General features: G+C 39.0%; 1 protein-coding gene across 5 annotated transcripts in view; it reads left to right on the top strand.

Annotated features, from left to right (window-relative positions):
• LOC131066598 (protein MULTIPOLAR SPINDLE 1) overlaps positions 1–13,362 on the top strand; it is a 279,380-nt gene that overhangs the window by 40,005 nt on the left and 226,013 nt on the right. For all 5 annotated transcript variants that reach the window (XR_009359175.1, XM_058001413.2, XM_058001414.2 and 2 more), the window contains exons 2-4: positions 11,178–11,235; positions 11,329–11,484; positions 11,774–11,836. Coding sequence is in view for 4 of the 5 variants with exons in the window: in XM_058001413.2 (XP_057857396.1) it covers positions 11,178–11,235; positions 11,329–11,484; positions 11,774–11,836 (277 nt within the window). In the remaining variant the exon portion in view is untranslated. The remainder of the gene's footprint in view (positions 1–11,177; positions 11,236–11,328; positions 11,485–11,773; positions 11,837–13,362) is intronic.

Here is a 13,362-nt window from a genome sequence, read left to right as displayed (position 1 = left end):
TTGTGGGGTGCGACACTTGCCAACAGGCGGGTAAACCTTTGAAGCGGGACTTCATGCCCCTCAACCCTTTGCACGCACAGGAACTATTCAAACGATGGGGACTCGACTTTGTAGGGCCTCTTAAGGCTAGCCGTGCACGACGGTGCCGTTACATTGTGGTCGCGACAGAATACTTGACTAAGTGGGTGGAGGCAAGGGCCCTCCCGGATAACTCTGCAGTAAGTACGGCTAAATTTATCTATGAACAAATTATTACGAGATATGGCATACCTATTCAGTTGACAAGTGACCGAGGGGGCCAGTTTGTGAACCATGTCATACGGCTGTTAACCACCAAGTTTAAGATTTTCCACTCATCATCAAGCCCGTACTACCCACGCGCTAATGGGCAGGCTGAGGCCACTAATAAAATATTGGTGTCGGTAATCTACAAGTCTTGCGGGGTAGAAAAGGAAAACTGGGAGGAGAAGTTACCCTCCGTATTATGGGCCTACAGAATGACTTACAAGGTGACCACCGGTCAAACTCCATTTCAACTGATGTATGGTCAGGAAGCAGTGGTGCCTGTCGAATTCATGGTGCCATGTCTGCAAATATCAATTGAAAATAGACTCGAAGACATGGAAAGCCTGCAGGAGAGGCTTTACAACTTGAACAAGTTGGACGAGTGTCGAATGGTGGCGCAGTGGGCCACAGAGGTCGCACAAGCGAGAACAAAAGTATGGCATGACAAAACATTTAAAATGAGCAAAATTCACCCAGGGACAGCTGGTTTTGAAATACAACGGCAAAAACAAGATCAAACCAGGGAAGTTTAAGGTGAGATGGCTAGGACCCTTCCGAATTGGCAAAGTTGGGGCCAACGAGGTGATCCGGCTGACAACGTTGGACGGAAAAGAGGTGCCCCAGGATGTGAACGGCTCCAAATTGAAGCCGTACCACGAGCGACGACCGCACTAGCAAGTCCTAAGTGGAAAAAAAAAAGAAAAAGAAAAAAAAAGAACAAAGTGGCCACGGTGGAACCACCGTGCAGTGAGACCACCCACGGTGGGACCATCGTGCGGTGGGGAAAACCACCGCCACAACAGCCTCATGAAAACAACAAAGCCGCAGGAGAAAAAAAAGAAGACAAGGCTAGAATAGAGGAAGAGCTTCGCCGACGCCTCCAGGAGAATAGAGATAGAGCCGCACTACCGCAGGAAAAGGTAATGGTATAACCGTTGGTGGAGAAATGAATTCCGCAGGGAAGTGCCAGTGGAGGGCACAGTTATCAGACTTGGACAAGATGACAAGGGTTTTACCATCAGGAGTAAGGATTGCAGGAGGCATGGACACAAGTACTAGTAAAAAGAAGCACCGACCAAAGGTTGTAGCAGGCCCATGGCGGATAACAACGGACACTGTGATGTTTGAGGGTTTATATGGGTTGAACTGCAGAAAATGGAGTGATACAACGGAAAACTATTCGGTGAAGGAGAATTTGAGGAGAGCAGGCGTACAATGGATTATCCGAATGCCAATCTTTCGGATAAAGGAGTTCGAAGAGCCTCTTAGAACCATGATTCGGAATTATGATAGCCATGGGCGTTGCTCGGTGATTGATTATTGTGGGAGGAAGCTCATTGTGTCCTTCTCCAGAACAGAGGTTGCCCAAGTTTTTGGCCTGCCAGCCACAGGAGCCACGAAAATCGATGAGGTAGGGAAGAGGGCCTCACAGCAGGACAGGGAAAAGATGCTGGGTCTAGTTTGTCTTCAGCTTTCGCAGAAGGAATGGGAAGACGTAGCTCACGCACAGAAGAAGAGGGGCGTGAAGAAGGACTTCATTGCTGAGGGCGACATGCGTTGCTTAATGGACGTGGTGAAAAGAAGGCTCACCGGTTCTAGCCGTGCCTCAAACATTTCTACCTAGCACATATTTCTCATGGACGGGCTGTGCAATGGGATACAATATGACTGGGCAGTTGTCTTAGCAGATAAGTTGGACAAATTTCTCTTGTTACGGCACAAAACATTTTATATGCCCCACCATACCATTGCTCTGTTCTTTGCGGCCATGATGGACCAGGTCCCACTGGAGGACAACGAGTTTAAACCACAGTTACCAGCGGACGATACACACCTTGCTGTCTGCTATTGGATGCATTTGGACAGCTTGGTCTCTGGGCCCAGCAGTATTCCGCCGTCTTCAAAGAAAAGAAAAGTATAGGTGGTAGTCTTCGAGTCTGATGGGGACGATGGTATGGAAAGTGATAGCTCAGAGGAGGACGTGGAGGAGGAGGCCTTCTGCACGGAGGGTACAGAACACGAGGAGTTAGAGAGTGTGGGACAAGCCGTGGGAGAGCAGGGACACGGTCGTGGGGGCATGGCACAAGCTTGCACACAATAGGTTGCATCTCTCATAGGGAAGATTCTTTTTTCACCTGCCCTTCTTTTGGGTATTTTGCCTATGGATGCAAGGACACGAACCCCTGGCCCTGCATTTGGGGAACTACGGCCGACCATCACCCTCAGTCCACCCTAGGAGACACCATCAGGGGTAGTGCCAGCCTCAGCCGTGCATACAGGGGAGCCAATTAGTACCAGAGGAGTGACAGAGCCAGTTCATCATGTGGGAGCGAAGGAGATTCCACACATTGAGAGCATCGCCGTGGGGCAGGCTAGCAGGATGTTGGGAGAGCCTTTGGATGCAACCATAGATGCCTGGCTTAGTGAGTGGGCAATGCTGCCTATGCACCCGGTCAGAGTTCCTCCTTTATTGGGACGCTGTCACATTCCCGATGAGGTCGTGGAGTTGGAGGATAGCGCGGGTCTGGAGCTCATGGGGGGCGAGGTGCATGTCTCAGATAGGGCGGATGCTCGTTTCGGAGTGAGGTCTCCATTAGATATTGAGGTCGGGCCACAAGTCGTTAGTGGATTGGCTTCCATGGGTGCATACATGGCACACATTACTCAGGTGGGAGAGTCATTATCGGAACAAGGCCATAAGCTGGCCGAGAGTATGCAGGCAGCCGGGATGGATGTTGCTACAGGAGCCTTAGCCAGGCGAGCACAGGTCCTTACTGGGCAGTGTGAGGAGGAGTTTGAGCGATGTTTTCTTTCTCAGGGATGGCTCGCAGTGGAGACACCGGAGATGGTAAGTGCTTGGTAGGCTCCACGGCTTCGGGTAGCCACTAGTTGTACTCCTTGGTGCAGGAGATGGAGCAGCAGTTCCGAGATACTTACTTAGCCTTGTAGCGGGCTTAGCATCGGGGTGCTTCTGTAGAGGTTGAGAGACTAGCTGCGGTGGAGGCTAGGCGGTCTATTGAGATTGAGTTGACTCGCAAGAGGGAGTCCAGATTGGTGCTAGAGGCGGAGTTGGCTAGAGAGAGGGAATCTAGGTTGGCGCTGGATGCTGTGTTTGTTTAGGAGAGGGAATTTTGGATGTCGGTGGAGACCCAGTTGGGGACAACTCAGGAGACATTGGATGCCAAGGAGAAGAAACTATTGGAGGTTGTGTTTATGGTCAAGAGATCTCGAGAACGCCAGTTGGTGACAGAGCATACTTTGAGGCAATTTACTGAGTAGCAGCAGTCCAGGCCTTCTTCATTAGGGACGCTTCCTCCTCCTCCTCCTTCTTCTTGATTTTCTTCTGTGTAGCATTGTACTCATCCCCATTTTGTTATGTTAGTCCTGGATTTTTGTCCTTGTCATCCAGAGATGACTTTTCTTAGGGGGTGGGATGATGTTGGTCGTAAAATGGGCTTTGTACTACTTGTTAAGCTATGTTGGTTAAGTATGTTAGTGTCGTCGAGGGTAGTTGTCCATTGCACGACGGTTCCCCACGGGTGGTAACCGCAACCCTCGACCGTGTATTTATATATGCTCTTGTACTTGTTGTTGGATATACTGATGCAGAGAATGATTATTGTACTAGACATTTTGGCATTAATGGAAGCATTACTCTGAGTTTCTGGTTACTATTCTATCCAATGTCTATCATCTGACTGTTGATATGCAATATTAATAACACACCCCATGGGGTAAACACTGGTGGTATTCTGAAAACTTTCTAAATAGTATCTGCATCAAGACGGATTATCGCCTCCCCATCATCATTTTTGATAGTTCTTTTCTCTTTATCAAAATGGTGAACACAAGCAAGAACAAACTCAGGTTCTAGGGCAGCCACCGGAAAGGATGAAGCATGGTGAATGTGGCTGTCCAACAAGCGCTGCATGTTACTATCCTTTAGATCCTCCACCCTTTTAACAAACTTTGACATGTCAACATGCCCTATTTCCGTATCCTTGATATGCTCCATGGAAGAGGAAACTTGAGAAGGGGAGATCTCATTTTGGTACTTGTCATATTTGTATTTCATCTTCTTTGGAGTAGAACATGACGGTAAATCAGACATTGAACAAGAGCTTGGCATGCTGCGATGAAGATCTAGAAGTATCAAAGCAATATCAAGATCAGCCGAATGAAACACATTTCTTCTTTTCAATGGGAAAAACTCTATCCCTCTTTGAGAGGAAAATGGTGAATAAATAGGAACGCTTGGAAATTGGCTTTTGGTCAATTCGGGATCTTGGGAGATATGTTACAAGTGTGTAAGTGGGGTAGAACATATTCGCAATCAGGTTTGTAAAACTCGAATGCAAGCATACTTGTAATAAGAAAAATGGAAGAATGTGTGAAAAATGGAATTTTGACATGGAAAAGATAATGGGAATGAAATGTGTGTACAAGAGTGATGAATGCGGATGAAAAAGGAAAGAATTTTGGAAGATCATCTTTAAGAGAATGGGAAAAACCTTTACTTGTAATCAGGTTTTTAAAACCCGAAATTGGAAGGACAAACTTTTTAACAACTTTGAAACTTGAACTTTTGGCAAAAGATGATTAAGTCTTTTCGACCAAAGGGAAAAAACTCACTTTTTCATCTTACTTGCAATCGAATTTTTTAAAACCCGAAATGCAAGCAAAAAAAAAGAAAAGGGGAAAGACAATGCAATTCTTAAATTACATTCAAGACTTGGATAGAAAGGGGAAGATCTCTCTCAAACCCGAACTAAAACAAAAGAAAACATACATCTAGAATGATCAAACAAGGAAAGAAAACAAAAAAGAAAGGAAATGAAAACAAAACTGAAAATAAACCTTACCTTGCTTAATCAAGATGCCTCTTTAAGAGATGAAACAATCCTTCAAAGGAAGAACCAATTCCTTAAATAGAAAATGAAACCACAAAATCGAAACCCTTGCCACGTCCAAGCCAAACTCGGATTTCAACCAAATGCACTAAAAACGACATTCAATTAGGAGAAAGATTAGGTCAAATCCTCATGGAAAACCCACGTAGGAGAAGTATAAACCAAAACACCTAAGTTCCAACTGAAAAACGTGGCATTCCAATCTCCAAATTGTGGCATCCAAAAATGGCTCATGGAGGAAAAAACGCAGTCAAAGATCAATGAAATGGCAACCAAAAAAGCTGCAACGTGTTTCCAAAAGCATAAAATCCTCTTTGAATCCAAAACGCCTCCTCATCCCATGGATTTGTCCACCAAAATTGGTTAGAAATTGTGGCAAAATCGAACTCTAAGGAGAGGAAAGCAAGTCGGGTTCTTGGTAGGAAGCAACAAGTTTAGAATGCCTTGCAAAGACATGTAACCGGGTTTTAGAAACCCTTTTACAAGTTTTAATTTGTTTCACTTTGTATTTCTCAGGCAAATCGGGTTTGTGAGAGAAAAGAACATGTCAAAATAACTTGTAAGAGGGAAATAAAATCCCCTTTACAAGTTTTAATGACTTAACTCAAAAAAGAACTTGTCATAGGGAATAAAATTCCCTTTACAAGTGACTAGAAAAACAATAAAACATGTAATAGGGAAATAAAATCCCTATTACATCTAAAAAGTAACTTTAAAACTTGTAATAAAGAAATAAAATCCCTATTACATCTAAAAAGTAACTTTAAAACTTGTAATAAAGAAATAAAATCAATAAAATCCCTATTACATGTTAAAATCACTTTAGGAACTTTTAAAAGGAATTTAAACTTATAATTTTAAATTAACTTGTAGTATGTCCAAAAAGTTCCTACAATGACTTAAAAGATATAAAGCAACAAGGGGGAAATAAAAAGTAAGTTACAAGTTTAAAAATTACATAAAGTGCACTTGTAATTGGCTTAAAATTTCCCTAGAACACTAAAACAAGAGAAGAATAAAACTTGCAATCCAAGGAAAATTTCCCACCTGTAGTCAGGAAGGAAAAACCCAAAATTGAAAGAAAAACATAGCAAACGAACTCAGAATGCGATGAAATTTGAAACGTGGATCGAGGGTGGACTGAGGATTAAGCTAGTCCAAGGGAGAATAATTTTTTTTACCTCGGGAAGTGTGCCTTAGAGTAAATTTTTTCATTTTTAAAGAAATTTTTTAAAGGGGTTGTCTATTTTTGTGAATACAAAAATGTGGACAACAATATGTCCCTTAGCACTTCTGATTTTTATGACAGCAGTTATGATACCTTGCATCCGCATGGGTCAGCAACGTCTACACATATGCAGGATGCTCTTCTTGAGTTGTCACATGATAGTACTCAAGAATTGGGTACTAACGACGCATGGTATGATGAGGATTCATGTCATGATGAGTCTGATTTTTCAAATCAGGCCTTAGAAAATAAGTTTGAAGATTTACTTATTGGCATGGAGTCTCAAGATCACAAGTTAGACGGACATGCAGATCCATTGGAGGTAGAAGTAGGTGAAGGTACTGTCATACCAACAACTTTTACTTTGCCAGTTGAGTCATCAGTTGAGATACATAGCAGCAGTACCTTGGAAGTTGATGTATGCATGGATGACAACACATATGATGATTCTGATGAAATGAGTGATGCTGATTCAGACTCATTTCGTAGTGCAAAATTTGAGTCAGAGAGCTTGTTTGAGAATAGTCATCATCATTTGATTGGGCAAATTGAGGTGGATGTGAAAGTTGATCCTCCACTTAGTGGAACAACCACTAGTATTTTGATTACTCATGATGAAGGTAACACTTTACAATGGCATGATATCATCACTGATTTGTTTGAGGACAGCTGCATTATACACCATCATTTTCATGAGATAGGAGCTTGTGATTATGAGAAAGCCAAACGCCTATTGATAAACATGAGTATATCAAGCATATGAGAGCTGGTTTGGTATACTATGGCATTGAAGAAGTAAAGAGGTCCGAAAAGATGAACGCAGAATGGTTGCAAAAAGCCAAAAAGGTTAAATTAGCGGCTGCCAATGCAAGACAGCATCTTCAAGAAGTCAAAAGGGAGGTCAATCTCATCAACATAGCAAGGCAAAAAAGGATGGATAGCATGAGAAGATCCTTATTTCAAAGAGATGGCATTCGTGATGATAATCCTCTCTCCAAGTTAGATAATGCTCACACTCTTGATTTTCTTCCTGAGGAGAGTATTGATAGTAGTGTTTGGGATTCTTTCAGTGCATGGGGATTTCAAATAGGACTCATGAAGGAAATTTTAGAGGTGTACATAGTGAGGAGCACATACAGTTTCACATTTGATCCTCATGTACATGACTTATTTCAGATGCATAGTTCAGGGGCACATGTGATGGATGGTTTATTTGATGGCTCACTTTGTGTAGAGGTTGGGAGCAAGTATAGTCAGTCACTTGACTTGCTTCCTTTTGAGGCTTATACTCTTGTGGCACGTGATGAGGTGATTGAATTGGTTCAGTAGATTCAGTTGGTGGCATAGAAGTTGTGTGGTGATCACAGGGACATTGCACAGATCTTTCCATGGGATACAGGTGGGAGTGAATATTGATGCAGCTATGATTGCTTGGGGACAAGCAATTTCAGGAGGGGCGGATTGTAATGTCCCCATTTTTGGAGTAAGAGTAATTGATTAATTTAATTAGTTAAGTTGTCCAAATTATTGATATTTCTTATGGATAGATTAATTAATTATATTAATACATAGTATTAAGTTAATTATTTATAAAGTTATCAAATAAATTAAAAATTAAAAGATGACTTTATATTTAATTAATTTAATAAAGTGACTTAATTTAATATTTTATCATAAAGTCACTTAAGTGAAATAATATTAAATTAATATTATTTCTAGAAGCTTTTGGATGATGGATTGAAAAAGTATAAAAGGAGGTTTATCTCAGTTTCTAATCATCTGGGAATTGATTTTGATATTGATTGAGTTTTGTAGAGTCAAGGGGTTTCTGCAGAATATTGTCTTTGGGAACAAAAACACCTATTGATAGCATAACTGAGGGAGTGAAAGATCTCTCGAGGAGTTGCATTATGGAGGTGATACTTCGGTCATCTTGATTGTGCTTCATTGGTGGCCAAAGGCCAACTTGTTAGGTTCGAACTTGAGGAAGACTTTGAAGACCTTTGGAGGTCATAGGACCTCATCGTTAAGGAGCTGATTACACCTACTTCATATCTGAAGTCAATCACAGTAACTTTCAGACTTACATCAGATTGGAGAAGAGCCACGATTTGGCTCCTTTTGACCTACATCAGCATCTGCATTTTGGGGAAAGAAAGGCGATTCCTCTAGGAGTAATTCAGAAGAGTTTTGGGGTGAATTCAGGTTGCATATCAGTCTGAAGTAAATTCGTACCAGACCTCCATTGCCACGATTTTGCTCATAACCTTTGCTTTATGCATCGAACTTCCCATATGATGGCAGCACTATGATTGGAGGAAGGCAGCGGTAGTATTCAGTGACTGAGAAGGAACTTGAATGCCAGCAATTAATTATTATCAGTCATATTTATCTGCAGCAGGGGCAATTTGGGAAACAATTAGTTTTGGCATAGTGAAGGCTCCAATCGACACAATATTGCTTGCCTCTTCAAACAAAAGTGTAGGCGATTTTTTCAAGTTCTTTTGGCATCAATTCTCCCTTGTAATTATCAGTTGTATGCATACTTCAATGCTGTCATGTGTCTTCAGAATATCTGAGAATTCATTGTTGATGTTGCTAGGTCATTTGGCACTTGTTTGACCTTTGTAATGAATCTATTGTCTCATGAATAAAAGAAGTAATAAGGTGCATCACATTTGTACCTTGTCTCAAGGTTTCATGCCAACTGTTTGCTTAAATTACAGTCAGCTGTAGGTGTATGATTTGCATCCAAAATTGGTGTAATTACTTTGAAACTAGTTGCACATTCATCCTAGGGGATTATACTATCATTGAGTAGTTGTTTGTAAGTCATACTTCAAAGTAAACTTGTGGTTGATACCTCCGAAACAAGTTTGAAAACTGTGACAGTCATACAGGATAACATGGAAGATATAAAATCCGCATAACAGCAGGTTGACAGCCAACTGTTTGTCAATATTCCTTGCATATGCAGTCTATCAACTGCAGGGTATATTTCATGGAGCTAGCAAAGCCGTCAACAAAATATTGGTTACAATATTCAGAAAAATGTGTAATGGAAATGTCACAAACTAGGATTTTAAGATACCAGCTGACCTATGAGCTTACCGAACTACATATAAAAGAATAACAAGTATTGGCCCTTCCAACTATTGTATGGATATGAAAAACCTAACAATTGAATACATGATAAAAATCTTGAGACTAGAAAGCACCTTGAGCAAAACACACCCAAACATGGGATTTTCTCAGATTTTTGCAACTGCTAACACAAGACTTAATTTTGACCAAGGAAATCCATTTGAAAATTTCTCAGTTTGATTTCAACTGATGGGTAAGCCAAGTATAATGCACAAGGGGGAGTGGACTTAGGAAAATTTGGCCGCAGTCAAATGGGGCACCGACATCTTCTTTGGATCTCATAATAAATGGGGTATTTGAAAATGAAATGTTCCTTGGTCTCCACCTCCTGGAGGGAGCAAAGTTGGTAGTTTTGGTCCTAATGGAGGATGTGATGATCTACAAAATCATGCGTCTGTTGTGTGTGTCAGAGGTAGCTCACTTATCCTATTTTCGTGTATGTTGATTTACTGGTCTTTGATTTCAGCTAGTAAGAGGGTTGCTTTAAAATATATTTTTTTGGAATAATAATAATTATTTAAATCCATAAAACTGGATATTCTTTGTAACCTATAAATAAGTGCATTGGGCACAAGAGATGGTTAATGATGGCCGAACTTATGCTTATGCTGCAAGAATTGTCATTCAAATGTTGGATCTGAGTTTCATGTGTGTTTGAATTGTATTGATTGAAATAAAAGTGAAGAACAAAGTTAGGCTTTGTATTAATGTTGTAATTCATTTTAGTTGTAGCTTTGCATCCATCTAAGTTATTTGAACCACACAATCTTGCATTGTTTGTTACAGGTAGTTCAGTTATCCTATTTTCAAGATAAAAACGACAGGGCAAGATTTATTTCACTTATTTTGTTTGTAGCTTAGAGTCTAGGTTTACTTTAGTTTTTCGTGGAGCTAGCTCTCAGAATTTGAAGAGAGATACATCAGCACATATTGTTACAACTTGTGTTGTCTTGAAAGAGAGAATTGAAATGCCAACAACTAGTAAGAAGGAAAAAAATCTTTTTAAACATCGAGTACAAGTAATTCACTAAATTATGTTTTCTCATATTATTTATATTTCAGCTTATACTTCAAATAAATCTCAAATATAGTAACTTTATAAAAAAATTTATTTATCTTTGTGATGATTCAACTTTCTAAGAGTTAATAGCTTTTTATGATTTACATTATTATGAATGTAGTTCGGCTGGCTATTATACATTGGCATTGATTTTTTTCTCACCATGTTGCGGTTGTTTTGAATATTTTGATACACTATCTATAGTCTCTCAACACTTTATCTTGTTCTAATTGTTAAATTTTGAATGGTAAGGATAGAGTATAATTAGAGGTTGTTTGGTTACATTATCTGTAGTCCGTCAACACTTACATTTTGTTCTAATTATTAAGTTTTGAATGGTAAGGGATAGAGTGTAATTAGAGTTTAGAAGAAGAATATGTTGATTGTAAAATTAAATGGGTATCCTTTTTCATAATAACTCTTATGAATTATGCTTTGTTGTGAAATGCATTCCATCTCTTTTGTTTGCTCAGTTATAATTTATCAGAAGAGACAAACACTTTTATAAAAGAAAATTTAGTGACACTAATTATTTTGTTTACTTTTCCAGGCAAAAGAACGGAAGGGGGAATTGATAAAGCTTAAGAATGATATTAAGGAAATCAAAGGTGTGAACTATAAGCTTGTTTGTAACAGTATTCCTGACCAAGAATGAGTGCAACATTTATTATGGCTTGCTAGCTTTAACATTTCACTGTCAGATGGCATGCTGTCAGAGATGCTCCCACAAGTTGCTTCATGCAAATGCCAATTCTTTGATATTTTAAACAGCTCGAGTACAGAAGAACAAATAAGAAGTCAGGAGGGGGATGATTGTGCTATGCATGATGTGCTGTTGCGTCAGTTTTTGAGAAAAGGTATGAATAACATGCTTTTCTCAATAATCATTAAGCATAAGCTCTTCAATGCTTCTCATTGTTACCAAGAATATCATTCATAACTTGTAGGCATGCATTTATGAGATTCTCAAAAATACATTATGAATGATAATTAGAGTTCACCCAACACAGACATGTTGAAGTGATTGCATTAGATCAGTAAAATTCTTGATATAGTGATAACCATAAATTAGCTAGACATTAGATTTTTGGTGCCAGTTTTCTTTTTAAGAGACTCACACAATGTAATACATGTTTGATTGCTCAGTTCGCTTAAGAGAGAGACTTAAGAATCATAAAGACATATGTACAGGATGCGTCTTGCCCATTGGTATGAATCTTTTGTTAACCAAACATGCTGTTATCTGTGTTTTGAAATACTTATATAATGATTATTACCATAATGTAAATGTAATGTTGGCCCTATTTTCTTTGGCTTATTTTTCCTGTACTCATATTAGGTCTTAGCATGTAGTTAAATTATGGAAGGTAACTCAACAATATTGTATATGTTAATTATTTCTTTGATAAGATGGGACAAGTTCTTTGTAAGAGAAAAACTACTTTACACACTTCCTGCTTAACTGCTTCAAATTTCATTCATTCTTGGGATATTTGGAAAGACGTAGTTGTAAATCATATTTCTTCTCATGGATTTTCAATATTATAGCAATTTGTTGCTACATCTGAAATAGAAAATGTCATAAAATCATATCATTTGCAGATATGGACTAATCTTGTATTGACTATGTGACGAAAATGATTGATAAATATGTAATTCATATGTCAAAAAGAAGAGAGGGAGTTTGTCAACACACATAGATGAGAAAAATTATTTGGTGGATTGTTAAGCATACAAGTGTTGTACCCACACGATTTTTTTGTATTGTGTCATGATTTTAGCTACAATCTTGTCATTTCTCAATTGTGCGTCATACTTCAACCCTCGTCATGGTCACCAATGTTGTTTTTGTCATTTCTAGTTAGTGTCTTTGTAGGGCCAGCGGAAGGAACTTTTCCACACATCTGGCAACATGAAGGTTGAAGCTTGGACAATGAAGTAAAGGTGAAGAATTTGCTAAGGCATGGAAAATTATTAGGCAATGGGAGGGTGCACACCTCAACGAAGGGGTGCAAGTTTTGCCAAAAGTAAAATAAAATGCATCATACTATAGTGAGATGTGTGTGGCCAAAGATGAACACAATTTAAAATTTGATAAGAAATGTTTAATTTTGGGACAATTGTCTTCTATATATATTATGTGCTTCATTTTGGGGATAAATGTCTTCTATATATATATATATAGATATATGTTAAATGCTCTTTGATTAAATCATAGTAGAAATAATTTTTTTATTGTTTTGATTACAATTTTGAGGTATGTAACAACAAAAGGCCTGAACCCTACAAAATGTCTACTAGTAGGCATAGAAATAAGATTAAATATATAAAAATATACAACTTGACATCATACAGTTGTGCCTCATTTGGGCTATCAATATCAAAATGGGCCTCTTACTTGAAGTAACTCTATATCAAATTGTGACTAGTCTGTAATAACCCTACTAAAATATTTTGACCAAACTTGAAATTTCTCAATTTTAACACAGAGGCATTTCATATAACAGTTGATGTTTACTGGACATGAGTGTGCATTTCAACATTGCTTTGACAAAGTTTCTTAAATGCTTACCATAAAAAATAATTTCATTAAATTCAAAATACAAGCTATCTTCCCTCTTTTGGCACTCCTTGATCGATTGCCTTCGAAAAAAAACAGTTGCCCTTCAAAATGCCAAAAATGAGAAAAGAGAGAGTAAAGAGAATAAATGTGCTTTGCCTAGGGTAAATGTAAT

The sequence above is a fragment of the Cryptomeria japonica genome, chromosome 10 (genome assembly GCF_030272615.1).
Source record: "Cryptomeria japonica chromosome 10, Sugi_1.0, whole genome shotgun sequence".
Classification (NCBI taxonomy): Eukaryota; Viridiplantae; Streptophyta; class Pinopsida; order Cupressales; family Cupressaceae; genus Cryptomeria; species Cryptomeria japonica.
Note: the sequence above shows the minus strand (reverse complement) of the source record. Positions and strands in the feature narration are given on the sequence as shown.